General features: G+C 45.8%; 2 protein-coding genes across 2 annotated transcripts in view; one reads left to right on the top strand and one right to left on the bottom strand.

The window, feature by feature from the left end:
* The window catches only part of LOC134984782 (zinc finger protein 585B-like), a 671,664-nt gene that overhangs the window by 242,183 nt on the left and 406,105 nt on the right, over window positions 1–23,376 (bottom strand). The window lies entirely within an intron of this gene.
* LOC134984744 (zinc finger protein 268-like) overlaps window positions 1–23,376 on the top strand; it is a 165,834-nt gene that overhangs the window by 139,918 nt on the left and 2,540 nt on the right. The window contains exon 6 of the mRNA XM_063950242.1: window positions 21,891–22,535. Within this exon, the coding sequence (XP_063806312.1) occupies window positions 21,891–22,535 (645 nt within the window). The remainder of the gene's footprint in view (window positions 1–21,890; window positions 22,536–23,376) is intronic.

The following is a 23,376-nucleotide window of genomic DNA, read 5'->3' as shown; positions in this document are numbered from 1 at the left end:
CGGCATTCAGGACTGGGTCCTGGTGACCACGGATGCCAGCCTTCGAGGCTGGGGAGCAGTCACACAGGGAAGGAATTTCCAGGGCTTATGGTCAAGCCTGGAGACATCACTTCACATAAATATCCTGAAGCTAAGGGCCATTTACAATGCTCTAAGCTTAGCAAGACCTCTGCTTCAAGGTCAGCCGGTGTTGATCCAGTCGGACAACATCACGACAGTCACCCACGTAAACAGACAGGGTGGCACAAGAAGCAGGAGGGCAATGGCAGAAGCTGCAAGGATTCTTCGCTGGGCGGAAAATCATGTGATAGCACTGTCAGCAGTATTCATTCCGGGAGTGGACAACTGGGAAGCAGACTTCCTCAGCAGACACGACCTCCACCCGGGAGAGTGGGGACTTCACCCAGAAGTCTTCCACATGATTATAAACCGTTGGGAAAAACTCGACAGGTATTGCGCCAGGTCAAGGGACCCTCAGGCAATAGCTGTAGACGCTCTGGTAACACCGTGGGTGTACCAGTCAGTGTATGTGTTCCCTCCTCTGCCTCTCATACCCAAGGTACTGAGAATTATAAGATGGAGAGGAGTAAGCACTATATTCGTGGCTCCGGATTGGCCAAGAAGGACTTGGTAACCGGAACTTCAAGAGATGCTCACGGAGGATCCGTGGCCTCTACATCTAAGAAGGGACCTGCTCCAACAAGGACCCTGTCTGTTCCAAGACTTACCGCTGCTGCGTTTGACGGCATGGCGGTTGAACGCCGGATCCTGAAGGAAAAAGGCATTCCGGATGAAGTCATCCCTATCCTGATCAAAGCCAGGAAGGATATAACCGCAAAACATTATCACCGCATTTGGCGAAAATATGTTGCGTGGTGCGAGGCCAGTAAGGCCCGACGGAGGAATTTCAACTGGGTCGATTCCTACATTTCCTGCAAACAGGAGTGTCTATGGGCCTGAAATTGGGGTCCATTAAGGTTCAAATTTCGGCCCTGTCAATTTTCTTCCAAAAAGAACTAGCTTCAGTCCCTGAAGTTCAGACGTTTGTAAAAGGGGTACTGTATATACAGCCTCCTTTTGTGCCTCCAGTGGAACCTTGGGATCTCAATGTAGTTTTGAGTTCCAAAAGTCACATTGGTTTGAACCACTTAAATCTGTGGAGTTAAAATATCTCACATGGAAAGTGGTCATGCTGTTGGCCCTGGCCTGGGCCAGGCGCGTGTCAGAATTGGCGGCTTTATCCTGTAAAAGCCCTTATCTGATTTTCCATTCGGACAGGGCGGAATTGAGGACTCGTCCTCAGTTTTTCCCTAAGGTGGTTTCAGCGTTTCACCTGAACCAACCTATTGTGGTGCCTGCGGCTACTAGGGACTTGGAGGACTCCAAGTTGCTAGACGTTGTCAGGGCCCTGAAAATATGTTTCCAGGACGGCTGGAGTCAGAAAATCTGACTCGCTGTTTATCCTGTATGCACCCAACAAGCTGGGTGCTCCTGCTTCTAAGCAGACTATTGCTCGTTGGATTTGTAGTACAATTCAGCTTGCACATTCTGTGGCAGGCCTGCCACAGCCAAAATCTGTAAAAGCCCATTCCACAAGGAAGGTGGGCTCATCTTGGGCGGCTGCCCGAGGGGTCTCGGCTTTACAACTTTGCCGAGCAGCTACTTGGTCAGGGGAAAACACGTTTGCTAAATTCTACAAATTTGATACCCTGGCTGAGGAGGACCTGGAGTTCTCTCATTTGGTGCTGCAGAGTCATCCGCACTCTCCCGCCCGTTTGGGAGCTTTGGTATAATCCCCATGGTCCTTACGGAGTCCCCAGCATCCACTAGGACGTCAGAGAAAATAAGAATTTACTTACCGATAATTCTATTTCTCGTAGTCCGTAGTGGATGCTGGGCGCCCATCCCAAGTGAGGATTGTCTGCAATACTGGTACATAGTTATTGTTACCAAAAATCGGGTTATTGTTGTTGTGAGCCATCTTTCCAGAGGCTCCTCTGTTATCATGCTGTTAACTGGGTTCAGATCACAAGTTGTACGGTGTGATTGGTGTGGCTGGTATGAGTCTTACCCGGGATTCATAAATCCTTCCTTATTGTGTACGCTCGTCCGGGCACAGTATCCTAACTGAGGCTTGGAGGAGGGTCATAGGGGGAGGAGCCAGTGCACACCAGGTAGTCCTAAATCTTTACTTTTGTGCCCAGTCTCCTGCGGAGCTGCTATTCCCCATGGTCCTTACGGAGTCCCCAGCATCCACTACGGACTACGAGAAATAGAATCATCGGTAAGTAAATTCTTATTATCTATAGTAATAATACAAGGACATGACTGGGGAGGTGAGGGGATCTGGTAGTGTATATATTGATATTTGATGTCTCCACCATTACACAGGATTACACAATAGTGAAGAAGACATCCAATGAGTGTGAGACACCCAGCAGCCATCCCCGTGTTTCAGGAGGACTGAGTAGAACCCAGAGCCCCATCACGGTGCCTCCACCTCACTCACTGACACATGAGAAACACAATGACCAGAAGATCCTGGAACTCGCCAACAAGATCATTCAGCAGCTGACTGGAGAGGTGACTGCTGGGAATGGGGCATTATACAGTAATAACGGGGGACGTGTCTGGGTGATGACTGGAGAGGTGGCTGCTGGGAATGGGACATTATATAGTAACACCAGAGGATGTGTCTGGGTGATGACTGGAGAGGTGACTGCTGGAAATAGGACATTATACAGTAACACCAGGGGACGTGTCTGGGTGATGACTGGAGAGGTGACTGCTGGTAATGGGACATTATACAGTAACACCAGGGGATGTGTCTGGGTGATGACTGGAGAGGTGACTGCTGGGAATGGGACATTATACAGTAACACCAGGGGACTTGTCTGAGTGATGACTGGAGAGGTGACTGCTGGGAATGTAACATTATACAGTAACACTGGGGGATGTGTCTGGGTGATGACTGGAGAGGTGACTGCTGGGAATGGGACATTATACAGTAACACCGGGGTGTATGTCTGGGTGCTGACTGGAGAGGTGACTGCTTGGAATGGGGCATTGTACAGTAAAACCGGGGGATGTGTCTGGGTGATGACTGGAGAGGTGACTGCCGGGACTGGGGCATTATACAGTAACACCGAGGGGCGTGTCTGGGTGATGACTGGAGAGGTGATAGCTGGGAATGGGACATTATACAGTAACACCAGGGGATGTGTCTGGGTGATGCCTGGAGAGGTGACTGCTTGGAATGGGGCATTATACAGTAACACCAGGGGATGTGTCTGGGTGATGACTGGAGAGGTGACTGCTGGGAATGGGACATTATACAGTAACACCAGGGGACGTGTCCGGGTGATGACTGGATAGGTGACTGCTGGGAATGGGGCATTATACAGTAACACCGGGGGATGTGTCTGGGTGATGACTGGAGAGGTGACTGCTGGGAATGGGGCATTATACAGTAACACCGGGGTGTATGTCTGGGTGCTGACTGGAGAGGTGACTGCTTGGAATGGGACATTATACAGTAACACCAGGGGACGTGTCCGGGTGATGACTGGAGAGGTGACTGCTGGGAATGTAACATTATACAGTAACACTGGGGGACGTGTCTGGGTGATGACTGGAGAGGTGACTGCTGGGAATGGGACATTATACAGTAACACCGGGGTGTATGTCTGGGTGCTGACTGGAGAGGTGACTGCTTGGAATGGGGCATTGTACAGTAACACCGGGGGATGTGTCTGGGTGATGCCTGGAGAGGTGACTGCTGGGAATGGGACATAATACAGTAACACCAGGGGACGTGTCCGGGTGATGACTGGATAGGTGACTGCTGGGAATGGGGCATTATACAGTAACACCGGGGGATGTGTCTGGATGATGACTGGAGAGGTGACTGCTGGGAATAGGACATTATACAGTAACACCAGGGGATGTGTCTGGGTGATGACTGGAGAGGTGACTGCTGGAAATGGGACATTGTACAGTAACACCGTGGGATGTGTCTGGGTGATGACTGGATAGGTGACTGCTGGGAATGGGACATTATACAGTAACACCAGGGGACGTGTCTGGGTGATGACTGGAGAGGTGACTGCTGGGAATGGGACATTATACAGTAACACCAGGGGATGTGTCTGGGTGATGACTGGAGAGGTGACTGCTGGGAATGGGACATTATACAGTAACACCAGGGGATGTGTCTGGGTGATGACTGGAGAGGTGACTGCTGGGAATGGGACATTATACAGTAACACCAGGGGACGTGTCTGGGTGATGACTGGAGAGGTGACTGCTGGGAATGGGACATTATACAGTAACACCAGGGGATGTGTCTGGGTGATGACTGGAGAGGTGACTGCTGGGAATGGGACATTATACAGTAACACCAGGGGATGTGTCTGGGTGATGACTGGAGAGGTGACTGCTGGGAATGGGACATTATACAGTAACACCAGGGGATGTGTCTGGGTGATGACTGGAGAGGTGACTGCTGGGAATGGGACATTATACAGTAACACCAGGGGATGTGTCTGGGTGATGACTGGAGAGGTGACTGCTGGGAATGGGACATTATACAGTAACACCAGGGGATGTGTCTGGGTGATGACTGGAGAGGTGACTGCTGGGAATGGGACATTATACAGTAACACCAGGGGATGTGTCTGGGTGATGACTGGAGAGGTGACTGCTGGGAATGGAGCATTATACAGTAACACCGGGGGATGTGTCTGGGTGATGACTGGAGAGGTGACTGCTGGGAATGGGACATTATACAGTAACACCAGGGGATGTGTCTGGGTGATGACTGTATCACTGTGTGTGTCAGGTGCCTATAAGGTGTCAGGATGTCACTGTCTATGTCTCCATGCAGGAGGGGGAGTATATAGAGGAACACAGGGGTCTGTATAAGGACGTGATGATGGAGAATCACCGGCCCCTCACATCACTGGGTAAGAGGAGACTGTCATGTATTGTACAGGGGAGAGCAGGTATGGGGACCCCCTATATACACACATCATCTGATAATCACATATATACACTGTACTCAGTCTCTGTGTGTCTCCTACAGATGGGCCCAGTAACAGAGATATCCCAGAGAGATGTCCCCGTCCTCTGTATTCCCAGGATTGTACAGAGGAGAATCACAGGATCCCACAGGAGGATCAGGTAGGTGGGATTTAGGGTCTCCCTAATATACCAAAGTGACTGTCACTATATAATGTGTAGAGGAGCTGTGTGTATTATACACTGATATTATACTGTTTCACCTCAATTTAATCAAACATTATGCAAATGCCATTGTGTTTCTCTTTCATCCACTAGGGGACACTGGTGTCTTATACAGTATAAATATAAGTATATATATAAATTATACTTAATCTAAAATTAACATTGTGCACGCTGCTGCCTCCAGGCTTCCTGTAACTTATGTCCTGGCAGACTAGCAGCGCAGCTCCCCCGCCGCGCCCACTTCTTTTATACACACAGCGAATGCTCAAACACTCCCTGGCCGGCTTCTACTCCCGCTGCATGTCAGCTCCCCCCCCCCCCCCTCTACATCGGAGGGAGACGCATCGCGGCTGTCAGCGGCAGCATCCTCACATACAGCGGGGACGCGCACTGACCTCCCGCCGCACGCTGAAATGGTCTCTAGCTCTCTCCCACCGCCAGCGGAGGGAGACACAGCGCGCCTGTCAGTAGCAGCATCACACACACTACGGGCGCTTGGGAAGTGGGTCGACCGCTCGCTCAGATGATCTCTCGTCCCTTCCCGCCGCCAGCGGAGGGCTGAGGGTGACGACAAAGGGGGAAATTAATAGAAACTGATCCTCTTGCTAGTAAGTCCGGCCTGGGGCAGCCGTTAAGGGGGTAGAGTGACCCTAGGAAGGACCCAGAGAGCCTTAGTAATAAATATTTATTAAATAAATGGCGGCCATTTTTAAATGAATAGAGGCGCCAAAAGGACTCTCTCAGGCGTTATTACCTTTAGAATAGACGGGCTTCCTGGCCGGTCAGAGCAGAGGGACGGGTTATTATAATAGAGCAACTGCTCCCTCTACTGGACATTTGTATTTAGGACTCTCTCAGGCGTTATTACCTTTAGAATAGACGGGCTTCCTGGCCGGTCAGAGCAGAGGGACGGGTTATTATAATAGAGCAACTGCTCCCTCTACTGGACATTTGTATTTAGGACTCTCTCAGGCGTTATTACCATTAGAATAGACGGGCTTCCTGGCCGGTCAGAGCAGAGGGACGGGTTATTATAATAGAGCAACTGCTCCCTCTACTGGACATTTGTATTTAGGACTCTGCTGCAATGGATTTTCAATGGATTCTGACAGGCATTTTTATGCTTTAGATTTTCAAGGGACTTCTAAACAAAAGATCCCGATGAAATGATGGGAACGACTGGATCACAACCCCGACCTCAGAACTGAAATACAGTTGGGTGTGTGAGGGTTGCAACGAGGCTGGTGATATTATTATTATAAATTGTTATTTTTTGTTTTGTGTGTAGTGTTTAGAAAGATCCAGCTAGGGGGATCCAGTGTACCTTTACTCCCATCACCCATTACCGTCTTTCTGTTCCTATTATAAAGGGGGGAAGCACTGAGGAGCGCTCTATGGGGTACGGCTTCAAATGTCGCCAACACTAAGACTTATTATGTTTCCACAAAATGTAGTAAGATGAGCAAGGGTGAGCGGCTCCTGGGTATGCGTTGCCTGTCTAGTTAAGGGCGTCCAGCACGGGAGGAAGGCTCCGCCAAGGTCATGGGAGCAAGCCCTAACAGGTATTTTAGAGGAAATGTCAGAATCCCGCAAACAGCAGTCGGAAAGGACTGAGGGATTCTCAAAAACTATGGAGGAATTTCTGATTTAAATTCATCCCTCCTGCGCAAGCATAAAGAAATGCGAACAAGTCGATTAAGAGAACCATCCTCATCTTACACGAAGGAGGAAGAAGGTCTTATTATAGATAAAGAGGCAAGATACTTAAGTCTGTCTTAGATCAGGAGTTTAGATTCCCTTATAGAAGTGGTTATAAAGACCCTAAACTTCAGGGAGTAAGAAGTTAAGGATATAGAGAGTTTTCGATTGATTCGTATCCCACAATCGTTGCCAGTAGTGCTCCCTATTCCTAGAACTCTCCAGACTCAGATGGCGAATGCTTGGAAGCAGCCTGATAAACGCTTTCAAGTGCCAAGGAGGTTTAAATTTAAGAATCCTTTATCAAGAAGTGTAATGGTTAAATGGCCTACTGGGCATTTTCAAACAAGGCAATGTCACCTAGGCCTAGCGTGACCACCTTAAAGGATATGTCAGGTCGCACTTCATCAAAAGCAATTTTTGTACCAGCACATTGTCACATGGACTGGGCGTGAATAGGTAGCATGGAGGAGGTTTCTCAGTAGCAGAGCATATTGGAGAATTAGCTGCTTATCTGTGCCAGGCTTCAAAGGACGCTCATTAAATAACAGTCAGTTATTGCAGGTTTGGAACTAGGAGAGTTAATGGTATCCATGGACATAAGGGATGCATTCCTGCATATCCCGATTTGGACCGCCCACCAAGCTTACTTAAGATTTGCACTGGTGCAGGATCATTTCCAAATGAAGGGTCCTACCATTCGGTCTATCATCAGCCCCAGGACTCTTTTACGAGGATCATGGCAGTAATGGTGGCAGGATTGAGACGATCTCCTGATCAAAGCCTTCTCTCAAGAACGGCTCATCAAGGATGCTCAGACATCTTATCAACTTCTCATTCAACATAGGTGGATGGTGAATTTCCAGAAACCTAACCTCAGACCAATGCAACGTATTCCATTCCTATATTTCATCTTGGACACAGTAAGATTGAGAGCTTTCTTACCAGAGAACAAGATCCAGGACCTACAGAGGCTAGTGACTCAGGTACTGAGGACACAGACGGTCTCCATTCACCTCTCTGTGCAACTTCTCGGGATGATGGTGACGTCTTTCGAGGCTCTCCAGTACAGCTGACTTCACTTACGACCATTCCCAATGAACGTTACTGCTCAGGGACCAGGGTAACACTGGCTCCTACATCGAAGGATCCGATTGCCACAAGAGATACGGATCTCCTTAATTGGGTGGTCGTTCCACTAAAACCTTGCAGCAGGCAAGAATTTGGAATTTAGTATTGGAGGATTCTCACAACAAATGCCAGTCTCAGAGGTTGGGGAAGCTGTCCTAGAGACCCATCACTTTCAGGGCAAATGGACTTTACTGGAGAGCGGGTTACCCATAACCATTCTCGAACTGAGAAACAGTTTACAAATCGCTTCTCTTAGCAGAAGATATAGTCAGTGGTTAACAGTGAACCGGAAAGCAGATTATCACAGTCGCCAGGACTGCATCCAGGCGAGCGGTGCTTACACAGATCTTCGACATGATGGTGAGTAGATGGTGTCTACCTCAGGTGGACCTGATGGCGTCTCGACAAAATCATTAGCTGCCCAGGTATGTGTCCAGGACAAGAGATCCAGCAGCAGAGGAAGTGGACACGCTGACACTTCCTTGGTGTTACAGAAGGGTTTACATTTTTCCACCTTTCCCACTCATACCCCGAATTCTCCAAAAAGGGGTAATATGAGAGCGAGTATGGGCAATTCTCATAGCACCAAGTTGGCCCCGTAGAGGTCGGTACTCGGACTTACAGGGGATACTAGCGGAGGACCCTTGGCGGTTACCTCGAAGGGAGGACCGACTATATCAGGGGCCGTTCCTCCACTCAGACCTAAACAGGCTACGTTTAATGGCGTGGCTGTTGAGACCCGGATCTTAAGAGTGAGAGGGATACCAAGAATGGCTATTCCTAAAGATGATCGCTGCTCGAAAGCCGGTGACACCCATGTACAACTGCAGACATTAGAAGAAGTACATGGACTGGTGTTAGGAACATGGGTAGAATTCGACGAATGTCCACTTACCCAGACTTCTACTTTTCACTCGAGCTGGTCTAGATGAAGGACTAAGACTAGGTTCCTTGAAGGTTCAAGTTTCGTCTCTCTCCATCCTATTTCAACAGCGGTTAGCGTCCTTACAAGAGGTTCAAACCTTTTTACAGGGGGTTCTGAGGATACAACCTCCATTCCGTCCTCCCACTGTAGTTGATTTGTAGTTGGAATTTTTGAGATCTCCATCTTTTGAGCCGTTGGAAAGAACAGACCTGCAATATCTCTCTTGGAAGATCATGTTATTCTTGCCTTAGCTTCGGCCGGAAGGGTTTCGGCGTAAGGAGCCCTATCAGGTTAGAGTACTTTGTTAATTTTCCAGAAGGATAAGGCCAAACTCCGTATATGAGCGGATTTCCTTCCTAAGGTCGTTTCGGGGTTTCAGGTAAACCAACCGATTGTGGTCCCATCCTTTCAGGGATTCGCAGATGGGGACGTGTCTTTGGATGTTGTCCGAGCTTACGAATATACGTACAAGTTACGTCGTCCTTTAGAAGGTTGGACCATTGGTTTGGTCCAAAGAATGGTTGGCCAGCATCTAGACAGTCTTTGTTTAGATGGAATAGCTTTGCCAATCGGCAAGCTAATATTTCCTGTGGTAAGCAGTTTCCGTTTCAGACTGGTGCTCATAATACCAGATCAGTGAGTGCCTCATGGGCGGCTATTCGAGGTGCTTCCACTACTCAATTTTGCACAGCGGCAACGTGGTCTTCAGCCCACACATTCGCAAACTTTTACAGGTTTGATACATGGCGTCCGGAGATTCTAAGTTCGGACGTTTAGTTTTGCAGGCCATCGACAGCACTCCCTCCCTTGGGAATAACTTTGGGACGTCCCGTACTGTATAAGACTCCATTGTCCCCTAGTGGATGAAAGAGAAAAGAGGATTTTCGTGCTTACCGATATATCCATTTCTCTGAATCCTCTAGGGGACACTGGACGCCCGCCTCGGTGCTGTCAACCTGCTGTGTTCAAAGTTCTTGTTCAAACAGTTCGTGCAAACAGCGTTGGTTTTTCTGTTAAGAGTTTCTTGGATGCTGTTTGCTTTGTTGTACGGTTTGGTTCCTCGCCAAGTACTATAGTATCATGTCCTATTCTCTCAGTCAAATTTTTCAAACTGAGGGAGGAGGGATGTGAAGGGGGAGGAGCCGGCTGTGCAAACAATGCTAATTTTAGATTGTGCCACACCTCCGGTTGCAAGCTTCACACCCCTACTGTATAAGACTCCAGTGTCCCCTAGAGGATTTAGAGAAATGGATTTATAGGTAAGTACCAAAATCATCTTTTTTTGGGTTATTTAGGTAGAACGTCTTGTATAAAGGCAGAAGATATAAGGAGAGAAGAAGAGACACATGTGACTGATATAAAGGCAGAAGATATAGATGGAGAAGAAGAGACGTATGTGACTGATATGAAGGCAAAAGATACAGCGGAAGAAGAAGAGACGTATGTGACTGATATAAAGGCAGAAGATATAGAGGAAGAAGAAGAGACGTATGTGACTGATATAAAGGCAGAAGATATAGAGGGAGAAGAAAATACGTATGCGACTGATATGATGACAGAAGATACAGAGGGAGAAGAAGAGACGTATGTGAGGGGTGATCAGCAGTGTAAGGAGGAGATCCCTACAGATATCGGCACAGGTGAGTAATAAACACTTATTACAGAAGTCACATATTCTCATTGCTCAGTCACTACAGCAATCTCTTATTCTTCACCCTCCTCCGCCATCAGCCCTGTTTTCAGTTGGGTGTTTATAACACAAGGTTATCCATGACAAACATCAGATGAAGAGCGTTATTACACACATCACTATAGTGTTATTAAAAGTAACAAGCAGAGCCACTACGGTCTATGCATACTTGTATCCCTTCAACAAAACTCACCTGCTCCCTGTGGCTTTTCTGCATTCGACATTACGGCCTGTCCACTTTCCCTTCACCCATCACGTCCATTTGGGATAACCGGGATTTCCCCCCAGGCTCTACATTGCGGTCCCACTCGTGGCTCCGTTTGGACCCGCACCCGTGTCTGGTGTTTGATTTTATAGATGGGTCCTCATGGCGTTCCCTTCAATCGCTAAGTGACAGATATAATATTTCCCAACCTGTAGTATATGAATACTTACAACTCCGCTCCTTTTTAAGCTCCCTTCCCAAATCCCAGGTTATTCGCCAGCCTACCCCCTTGGAGCGTCTTTGTATTTACTCTCCCATGCGGCAGGGTATTATCTCCATACTCTACGGTTTGTTACGTTCCCTGAAGGCAGTAAATCTACTCCCCCATGAAAGTAAGTGGGAACAGGACCTAGGCCCACCCCCCGACGAAGACTCCTGGGAAACCATTAGACAAAAAGTAGCCCAGTCTTCAATTTCCTCCTTGGTAAAGGAAAATTCTTATAAAGTCTACACGAGATGGTATCAGGTCCCTGCGACCTTGCATAGGATCTTTCCAGGGTCCTCTCCACTATGTTGGCGTGGATGCGGCCAAACCGGAGATTTCAAACACATATGGTGGTCATGCCCAAAAATACACATGTTCTGGACTCAGGTGGAAGCTCTCATTAGTTCTATCTTCTGTTCACGAATAACCCTGGGCCCATGGTCTGCCCTGCTGGGCCTTCCCTTACCCAATTTGGATAGCCATGCAAACAGCCTAGTACTTCAAATCTTACATGCAGCCCGCTGTGTTATAGCTAAGAATTGGAAAAAACCAATACCCCCCCTAGGAGCATGCTAATAGCTAAAATTTGGCATATCTCCACGATGGAGAAAATCACAGCATCCTTACATGACAGATCGGACAAATTTAGGAGGATATGGGAACCATGGTTCATCTTTATTACACCCTCCACCTCAGGGGTGTGATGTAATGTGATGCGGTATGTTGCATTAACCTATACCAAAAAGGTCATAATAAATATAAGAGATGCTATGCCGTCCTTGGTTGGACAGTTGACATGGTTTGTACCAGGGAGGTATTGCCCTTCAAGGCACATCCCCACCCTGCTAGCTCCTCTGACGATCCACCACTCTCCCATCCCCCCCCCTTTCCCTCTCTTTCTCCCACTCTATCTGTCTCCTTCTCAGATTCTTCTTTCTTTTTACTACTTTTCCTCTTTATGTTTATCATTGTTTAAACACAGAAAAATTGTAGTCGATATATACATCTGTCATTATTAACGTACTCCATTGTTCTTGTTATATTGGGTTACCCCTCCACGGGATAACATGTATGTGATTCAATATTTATTCGGAGTTGTCATCTCCTGTCTGTATTGTAACAGTTTACTCGACTTAATAAAAATATTAAATAAAAAAAATTAAAAAAAAAGTAACAAGCAGAAGTTTATTTTTAGGGATCATATATAAGTAGTATTGTGTTTTTTGTGGAGTGCCTAATTTGTATGGGATCTAAATTTCTCAGTTTAGCAACCTTTTATTAAATAACCTTCATTTTGTTAAATGATTTTTTTTTATACTCCTTGTATATAGTAGACCTATTTGGCCATTTGTGGTCAGGTTTATATCTTTTCATTTAGTGAGTTGTAGTCGTGGTGTAAAGGACAGTGTGTGATTCCTGATTAGTTAAAAAAACAAATACCAAATACTGAGCAACATCACCAAACAGGTAATTTCAACTTTAAACTTGTCATTTATTTTGTACTGTCTGGACATGGCTACTAATAACAGATGCACAGACATAATTCTTAAAGCTATGTGTGCAAATGCTAGGAGCTTAGGAGACAAAATTCCAGAGCTAATTGTGATAATGACCAGGGATAACCTGGATATTGTGGCAATTACAGAGTCATAGTGCAGTGAGTATCATGACTGGGACATAGCTATACCAGGATACAATTTATTTAGGAAGGATAGAATGGTCAGTGTAGGAGGAAGGGTAGCAATGTATGTGGGAAAAAAGCATAAATGCTACTTCAATTAATACAAAATATTGAAGACAAATCTGTGGCCCTTTTGGTCACCACAGAAACCGGGAAAAAGGACATTATTCGCATTGGGGTGATCTCTAGACCACGTGGCCTGGGGCAGGATTTGGACAGGAATCTATTGTTGGACATCACTAAAATGGCTTTAAAGGGAGAAGTCATAATCATAGGAGACATTCATTTACCTGATGCAAGGGGTGGGGGTCTTTTGCAATTTCAGCTGCAAGTGGTAAATTCCTTACAGGGAGCATCTCTCAATAAACAGCAGATATTTCCCTTCTGCATAGAAGAGCGGTCCGGAAAGAAAGAAGTAAACTTCCTTTTTGGGAGCACTCTTGTTAACTTAATTGCAATTAAAATATAACCTTTAATAACTATTCACTAAAAATTCATATATATGGATCTTACTTAATTAAAAGAAAGATTACTATTGACTGAATTCTCTTACTATCAGTATTATATCAATCAGGGTGAAAAATATTTTATTTAGAAGAAATATATTCATATGTGTAATACTTTACCATCTAGAACACTGCCAGACAGCCGTGGGCTCTCCCTATTGTTTCCTGTAAATAGAATCAGTTACATGTGCATGGTATCCACACATACACCTTATTCATTATCATTTTCATAAGGGAGACGCTGAGGCTTATATATACTGTCTATGTATGGTAGGTATCCCTTCCATACCTACCATACATAGACAGGAAAACTATGTATATAGGAAACTCTAGGTCTGTAAGACAATACAGAAGGAAACTATAGGTCAGTAAGACAATACATAAGAAACTATAGGTCAGTAAGACAATACAGAAGGAAACTATAGGTATGTAAGACAATACAGAAGAAACTATAGGTCAGTAAGACATTACAGAAGAAACTATAGGTCAGCAAAACAAAAAATAAGGAAACTATAGACCAGTAAGACTACAGTAAGCCACGATACGTCAGTAAGACCATACAGTAAGAAACTATAGGTCAGTAAGACAATACAGTAGGAAACTATAGGTCAGTAAGACAATACAGTCAGAAACTATAGGTCAGTAAAGGGCCCTACACACTTAAATATTATCTGTCCAATCTGGCTGATTGGAAAGAAAATCTGGCAATGTCTGGGAGCAAATGACAATCAACCATTTGCTCCCAAAATCAAGAAAATGGACAAACACACTTCAGATAAATTGGTTTAATGAAACAAATGTAACCAATTTGTCTGAAAGTCCCTTTTTGTCTGTTTTCCAATCTTTGAGAGCAAATAGTAAATTGCCATTTGCTCCCAGACATTGCCAGAGTTTCTTTCCAATCAGCCAGATTGGACAGATAATCTTTTAGTGTGTAGGGCCCTAAGACAGTACAGTAGGAAACTATAGGTCAGTAAGACAGGAAACTATAGGTCAGTAAGACAGTGATACAGTAGGAAACTATAGGTCAGTAAGACAGTGATACAGTAGGAAACTATAGGTCAGTAAGACAATACAGAAGGCAACTAGATGAGTAAGACAATACAGAAGAAACTAGGTCAGTAAGAATAGAGAAGGAAACTATAGGTCAGTAAAACAATGCAGAAAAAACTATAGGTCAGTAAGACAATACAGAAGGAAACTATAGGTCAGTAAGACAATACAGTAGGAAACTATAGGTCAGTAAAGACAATACAGAAGGTAACTATAGGTCAGTAAGACAATACAGAAGGAAACTATAGGTTAGTAAGACAATACAGTAAAACTATAGGTCAGTAAGACAATACAGTAGGAAACTATAGGTCAGTTAGACAATACAGTAAGAAACTATAGGTCAGTAAGACAATACAGTAGGAAACTATAGGTCAGTAAGACAATACAGTAGGAAACTATAGGTCAGTAAGACAATACAGTAAGAAACTATAGGTCAGTAAGACAATACAGTAGGAAACTATAGGTCAGTAAGACATACAGTAGTAAACATCTACAAAGCCTTTTTCTCTTACGTCCTAGAGGATGCTGGGGACTCCGTAAGGACCATGGGTTATAGACGGGCTCCGCAGGAGACATGGGCACCTAAAAAGAACTTTTCCTAAGGGTGTGCACTGGCTCCTCCCTCTATGCCCCTCCTCCAGACCCCAGTTAGATTCTGTGCCCAGAGGAGAATGGGTGCACTGCAGAGAGCTCTCCAGAGTTTTCTGTGGAAAAATAATTTTGTTAGGTTTTTTATTTTCAGGGAGTCGTGCTGGCAACAGGCTCCCTGCATCGAGGGACTGAGGGGAGAGAAGCAGACCTACTTAACTGATAGGCTCTGCTTCTTAGGCTACTGGACACCATTAGGTCCAGAGGGAGTCGGAACACAGGTCTTGCCCTGGGGTTCGTCCTGGAGCCGCACCGCCGTCCTCCTCACAGATGCTGGAAGATGGAAGCCGGGTGAGTATGAGAAGATAGAAGACATCTCAGGCGGCAGAAGATTTCAGATCTTCGTGAGGTACCGCTGCGCGCCATTGCTCCCAGACACAACACACAGAGGCAGCACTGATGGGTGCAGGGGGGGGGGGCGCCCTGGGCAGCAATAATCCCCAAAGTTTGATGCACAAAGAGTATGATTAGGCTGCGGAGGCAGTAAATCCAAGAATCCCCCGACATTTTATTACAATTGCACTGGGACAGAAGCCCGCCGTCGGGTGGCGGAGCTTGATCCTCACCACTAACCAGCGCCATTTTCTCCACAGAAGCTGCATGAGGACGCTGGCTCCCCGGTCTCTCCCCTGCTGGGGGGCACATTGGTAACGCAGTGAGTGGGAATTGGATATATATATATATATACGCTATCTGGTCATTTATTTTTTCCAGTGTTATTAAGCGCTGGGTGTGTGCTGGCATACTCTCTCTCTGTCTCTCCTAAGGGCCTGGTTGGGGTTTTGTCCCCTTATAGGTTTATCCCTGTGTGTGGGGGGTGTCGGTACATGCGTGTCGACATGTCTGAGGCGGAACGCTTCTCCAAGGAGGAGGTGGAGCAAATGAGTGGTGTGTCCCCGTCGGTGGTGCCGACTCAGGAATGGATGGACATGTGGCATATGTTGAATGCAAGTGGTCCATAAAGGTGCAGATTTCGGCCCTATCCATTACTGGATGCACTGGGGTGGCAGCTTTTTCACGCCAGGAACTCTTGCTAAACAGTCCGGACCATCCCCTACTACATTCCAGCACAAGATCCATACCGGAAGGTGTCTTATTTGGCTGAGCTGTTGAACTTTGTCCACCGCACTGCATGAGGAGCTCACCATTTACCACCTTGGAGCAACTTATCCTCTAGCGGTAAAAGCCACAATTTTGGATATATACACCTCCTAAATCTGTAGTTGCTGGACATATTAACTATTGGGGGAACAAATCTGGAACTGACTTTCCTAATTCAATACCACCTATATTCCTGGCCTATGGGTAACCCTGGTTTTATTTATTCTACCATGTGTACTTTTTAATGTCATTATTTGGAACTACCATTGATGGTTTATATTCCCATATTAAATACATTCATTTTTAACTAAACATTGAATTATCAGATATTATTTTTGTTTTATGTAATAATCTAGCGCAGCCTCGATTGCTTTTTTTGTATATCTACTGTGGAAGTGACTTCCCGTTTTTTACGGCTGCTGCTTGACAGAGCACCCCATATCCAAGTGCCCGAGAACTCTGGGTTATTCCTTTCTCCTACACAAAGACCTATTTTGAATCTAAAATCCCTAAACCTGTACATGAAAAGATTCAAATTCAAGATGGAATCGCTCAGGGCGATTATAGCCAGTATGGAGGAGGGGGAGTTTATGGTGTCACTAGACATAGAGAATGCGTACCTTCATGTCCCCATATATCCTTCCCATCAGGAATACCTGAGATTCATTGTACAGGATTGTCATTACCAATTTCAGACGTTGCCATTTGGTCTTTCCACGGCCCCAAGGATTTTCACCAAGATAATGGCTGAAATCATGGTGCTCCTGCGCAAGCATGGAGTCACAATTATCCCATACTTGGACGATCTCCTGATAAATTCGAGATCAAGAGAGAAAATTGCTGAACAGTGTAACGCTCTCTCTGAGAGTGCTCCAGCAACACGGTTGGATTCTGAATCTACCAAAGTCACCGTTGATTCCGACAATTTGACTAATGTTCCTAGGTATGATACTGGATACGGAACAAATGAAGGTTTTTCTTCCGTTGGAAAAAGCCCAGGACATCCAGAACATGGTCAGAGACCTGCTAAAACCGAAAAGGGTGTCAGTTCATCAATGCACTCGAGTTCTGGGGAAAATGGTGGCGGACTACGAGGCCATCCGCTTCGGCAGGTTCCATGCGAGGACGTTTCAATGGGACTTTCTGGACAAATGGTCCGGGTCGCATCTGCACTTACATCGGAAAATAACTCTGTCCCCAAGGGCCAGAGTGTCTCTCCTATGGTGGCTGCAAAGTGCTCACCTGCTGGAGGGTCGCAGGTTCGGAATTCAGGACTGGATCCTGTTAACCATGGACGTGAGTCTCCGAGGATGGGGAGCAGTCACCCAAGGAAAAAATTTTCAGGGACCGTGGTCAGACCAGGAGTCCTGTCTACACATCAATGTGTTGGAACTCAGGGCCATATACAACGCCCTTCGACAAGCGGAGAGTCTTCTTCGAAACCTACCAGTTCTGATTCAATCAGACAATGTCACAGCAGTGGCTCATGTGAACCACCAAGGCGGGACAAGAAGCAGAGTCGCGATGGCGGAAGCCGCAAGGATTCTTCGCTGGGCGGTAAAATCACGTAAGTGCTCTGTCGGCTGTCTTCATTCCGGGAGTGGACAACTGGGAAGCAGACTTCCTCAGCAGACATGATCTCCATCCAGGAGAGTGGGGACTTCATCAAGAAGTCTTTGCAGACATAACACGTCTTTGGGGAATTCCTCAAATAGACATGATGGCGTCACGCCTCAACAAAAAGCTTCGGAGGTATTGTGCCAGGTCTCTGGACCCTCGGGCAGTAGCAGTAGACGCCCTGGTAACACCGTGGGTGTTCCACTCGGTCTACGTGTTTCCTCCTCTTTTTCTCATCACAAAAGTGTTGAGGATCATAAGGCGAAGAAGAGTACAGACGATACTTGTTGTTCCAGACTGGCCTCGAAGGGCCTGGTACTCAGATCTTCAAGAGATGCTCACAGGAGATCCCTGGCCTCTCCCTCTGAGATAGGACCTGTTGCAACAGGGGGCCTGTATATTCCAAGACTTACCGCGGTTACGTTTGACGGCATGGTGGTTGAACGCCGAAACCTAGCGGAGAAGGGGATTCCGGAGGAGGTCATCCCTACTTTAATAAAGGCTAGGAAGGAGGTAACATTGAAACATTATCACCGTATCTGGTGAAAGTATGTGTCTTGGTGTGAAACCAAGAACGCCCCTACGGAAGATTTTCATTTGGGGCGTTTTCTCCACTTCCTGCAGACAGGAGTGGATATGGGCCTGAAATTAGGTTCTGTTAAGGTACAGATTTCAGCCCTTTCGATTTTCTTTCAGAGGGAATTGGCTTCTCTTCCAGAAGTCCAGACGTTTGTAAAGAGAGTGCTGCACATCCAGCCTCCTTATGTGCCTCCAGTGGCACCGTGGGACCTGAACGTGGTGTTGCAGTTCCTAAAATCACACTGGTTTGAACCACTTAACAGGGTTGAGTTTAAATTTCATACCTGGAAGGTGGTCATGTTGTTGGCCTTGGCATCGGCAAGGAGAGTGTCAGAATTGGCGGCCTTGTCACACAAGAGCCCCTACTTGATTTTTCATGTGGATAGAGCGGAATTGAGGACACGCCCTCAATTTTTGCCTAAGGTGGTTTCTTCATTCCATCTGAACCAACCTATCGTGGTGCCTGTGGCTACGAGTGACTTGGAGGATTCCAGGTCCCTGGACGTAGTCAGGGCTTTGAAGATTTATGTAGCCGGAACGGCTAGAATTAGGAAAACAGAGGCACTGTTTGTCCTGTATGCTGCTAATAAGATTGGCGCACCTGCTTCGAAGCAGACTATTGCTCGCTGGATCTGTAATACGATTCAGCAGGCTCATTCTGTGTCTGGATTGCCGGTTCCAAATTCGGTTAAGGCCCATTCCACTAGGAAGGTGGGCTCTTCTTGGGCGGCTGCCCGAGGCGTCTCGGCATTACAGCTTTGCCGTGCGGCAACTTGGTCGGGGTCAAACACCTTTGCTAAATTCTACAAGTTTGATACCATGGCTGACGAGGACCTAGCTTTTGCTCAGTCGGTGCTGCAGAGTCATTCGCACTCTCCCGCCCGATTGGGAGCTTTGGTATAAACACCATGGTCCTTACGGAGTCCCCAGCATCCTCTAGGAGGTAAGAGAAAATAAGATTTTAAACCTACCGGTAAATCTATTTCTCCTAGTCCGTAGAGGATGCTGGGCGCTCGTCCCAGTGCGGAAACTCTGCAAGACTTGTATATAGTTGTTGCTTCCATAAGGGTTATGTTACAGTTGGTGTCTGTTTTTGACCGTCACTGTTGTTGTTCATACGGTTAACTGGTTATGTATGTTCCAGGTTACATGGTATGATTGGTGTGGGCTGGTATGAATCTTGCCCTGGGATTTTTAAATCCTGCCTTGTAGTGTCCATCTCCTCTGGGCACAGTTCTCTAACTGAGGTCTGGAGGAGGGGCATAAAGGGAGGAGCCAGTGCACACCCATAGGAAAAGTTATTTTTAGGTGCCCATGTCTCCTGCGGAGCCCGTCTATACCCCATGGTCCTTACGGAGTCCCCAGCATCCTCTACGGACTAGGACAAATAGATTTACCGGTAGGTTTAAAATCTTATTTTAAATAAGTTCCTCCTAACACCGCACAACTGCTCAGTGCGCAGACATTTGTGAGCAAAATAAAAAACCTATGGAGAAATATCACCAATAACTTTTTGCGGCTAATTGGTTAGGGAGTTTTTGCGATGAACTGAATCCCCCCCCATAAAATGTTTATACATACAGTATGATGTTACATTGAGATTACCGCTGGAGGAAACTCTGCCACAATATTATTAAATGTGTAATTTATCCCATCCTCGTATGGGTGTAATATATAAATATATTCTTACTGAACAGGATTACCAGCACTGAATCAATTATCACCCAATATAATATACATGCCGATGTTTAACAACAAATACACTTGTTTCTTTATTACTTTATTCAACTTTATACATTTACCTTTGTGTTTAATATATCACTGATTTATCTTACATACTTTACTGTACTTAATAAAGGTTATATATTATTTATTAGTGCGCAAACAGGACAGCACTTTCTCTTCTTTGCTGTTTTATTATTGCAAAGCCCATGTCACCTCCAGTAATCCCACGTGAGCGTCCATGTCACCTTTAGTAATCCCAGATGATCGTCCATGTCACCTCTAGTAATCCCACATGAGCGTCCATGTCACCTCTAGTAATCCCACATGAGCATCCATGTCACCTCTACTAATCCCACATGAGTGTCCATGTCACCTCTAGTAATCCCACATGAATGTCCATGTCACCTCTTGTAATCCCACGTTAGCGTCCATGTCACCTCTAGTAACCCCACATGAGCGTCCATGTCAACTCTAGTAACCCCACATGAGCGTCCATGTCACCTCTAGTAACCCCACATGAGCGTCCATGTCACCTCTAGTGATCCCACATGAGCGTCCGTGTCACCTCTAGTGATCCCACATGAGCGTCCGTGTTACCTCTAGTGATCCCACATGAGCGTCCGTGTCACCTCTAGTAATCCCACGTGAGTGTCCATGTCTCCTCTAGTAATCCCACGTGAGCATCCACGTCACCTCTAGTAATTCCACGTGAGCATCCACGTCACCTCTAGTGATCCCACGTGAGCGTCCGTGGCACCTCTAGTAATCCCACGCGAGCGTCCTTGTCTCCTCTAGTAATCTCACGTGAGCGCCCCTCTCACCTCTAGTAAACTCACGTGAGCATCCGTGTCACCTTTAGTAATCCCACGTGAGCACCCGTGTCACCTCTAGTAATCCCACGTGAGCGCCTGTGTCACCTCTAGTAATCCCATGTGAGCATCCACATCACCTCTAGTAATTCCACGTGAGCGTCCGTGTCACCTCTAGTAATTCCACGTGAGCGTCCGTGTCACCTCTAGTGATCCCACGTGAGCGTCCCTGTCTCCTCTAGTAATCCCACGTGAGCGTCCGTGTCACCTCTAGTAATCCCACGTGAGCGTCCGTGTCACCTCTAGTAATCCCACGTGAGCGTCCGTGTCACCTCTAGTAATCCCACGTGAGCGCCCGTGTCACCTCTAGTAATCTCACGTGAGCACCCGTGTCACCTCTAGTAATCTCACGTGAGCGCCCGTGTCACCTCTAGTAATTCCACGTGAGCGTCCACGTCACCTCTAGTAATTCCACGTGAGCGTCCACGTCACCTCTAGTGATCCCACATGAGCGTCCACGTCCCCTCTATTAATCCCACATGAGCTTTCAGTGTTGATCAAGCTCCAGTCTAAGCATCCTAGCTTTTTTTGTTTTTTAATAAACATAAAAGCAATGATTACAGGTAAAAATGTCTGTTATAGAATTATATATTGTATCCTGTAACACCCTTGGTCTTGTCTACTCATTTTATATATTAATGTATTTTATTTCCAGGAGATGGACACACAAGCAGGAATATCTCAGAAGGACATCTAATGTTATCCCTGGATTCTGAAATAACAGATGACAGTAGACAGGATTCTCCAGGAGATAACCCTATTACCCCAATTATACATCCAGCTCTATCAGCTGATCCCTCTGATTCTGGGGAATGTTCTCCTGATCACTCTGATATTGGTGCATCTGTTATAGCTCTGAGAGTAGATTCAGTGTTTCCCTGTTCTATAGATGCCAAATGTTTTACACAGAACACAAACCTTATTACTCATCAGGCAGCTAAGGCAGATGACAGGCCATTTCCATGTTCTGAGTGTGGGAAATGTTTTACATCTAAATCATATCTTGTTAGACATGAGAGAAGTCACACAGGTGAGAGGCCATTTTCCTGTTCTGAGTGTGGGAAATGTTTTGCATGTAAATCAGTTCTTGTTACACATCAGAGAAGTCACACAGGTGAGAAGCCGTATTCCTGTTCTGAGTGTGGGAAATGTTTTTCATCGAAATCACATCTTGTTAGTCATCAGAGAAGTCACACAGGTGAGAAGCCATATTCCTGTTCTGAGTGTAGGAAATGTTTTGCACGGAAACCAGCTCTTGTTATACATCAGAGAAGTCACACAGGTGAGAAGCCATATTCCTGTTCTGAGTGTAGGAAATGTTTTGCACGGAAACCAGCTCTTGTTATACATCAGAGAAGTCACACAGGTGAGAAGCCGTATTCCTGTTCTGAGTGTGGGAAATGTTTTGCACACAAATCACATTTTGTTATACATCAGAGAAGTCACACAGGTGAGATGCCGTATTCCTGTTCTGAGTGTGGGAAATGTTATTCATCGAAACCAGATCTTGTTATACATCAGAGAAGTCACACAGGTGAGAAGCCATATTCCTGTTCTGAGTGTGGGAAATGTTTTGCATGGAAATCACATCTTGTTACTTTTAATTTTAGTATCAAATATGCTCAGCCAGAAATAGAGTGTACTATAGGCAGAAAGCACGGCATTGAAAAATAGATCACATGGATCAATTCAGTAAAGTGACATTACCTGCTTATATAAAACCCGTTTATATTGGTGTAGTATGCAGTGTCATATTATCTGTTAATATATATGTGTAAGATCGGGACAATAATAAAGAGGAAATATTTCTGGATATAGCAATCAGTTGTACTTTTGATGGAATTACCAGTAAGTCAGACCGATACGGGGGCAATTAATGCAGTATAATCATAATGTATTGAAACATCATTGGCAGCCCTATAAATTGCCTTCTCCCAATACGGACTTACAATAAAGTACCTCTGAGCAATATTACTGTATCAATGGCATATTGAAATACCCTCCACGCACACTAGAGCATATATATATAACCTGCATACACATTATAGTAGCAGACAGGGGATTAAAAGCGCTTATATCCCTAGGTCTGCTTTAAGGCATTAATAAAAACTGACACCCTGCGGGTCACTGGAGAGAATCAGTGAAAATAAAGGCTGCTTAATCGCGGACATCACAGCTAATACAAGCAAGCGGTTAACATTGAATTGTATTCTAGGATTGCTGCGTGTTTATGGCACCTATATTAAATCATAGAAGTGGTTGGCATTGAATTACAATCCATTATTGCTGCATGATAACAGCACTTATACTTAATCAGATAAGCTGTACACTGAATGATACAGTGTGCAACATAATTAATATATGCTTCCCTTCCAATTTAGATGCTATTAATAATAGCAGCCTACTGCCGTAGCAAACATTGTTGCACAACGTGATCTG

The sequence above is a fragment of the Pseudophryne corroboree genome, assembly GCF_028390025.1.
Source record: "Pseudophryne corroboree isolate aPseCor3 chromosome 3 unlocalized genomic scaffold, aPseCor3.hap2 SUPER_3_unloc_8, whole genome shotgun sequence".
Lineage (NCBI taxonomy): Eukaryota > Metazoa > Chordata > Amphibia > Anura > Myobatrachidae > Pseudophryne > Pseudophryne corroboree.
Note: the sequence above shows the minus strand (reverse complement) of the source record. Positions and strands in the feature narration are given on the sequence as shown.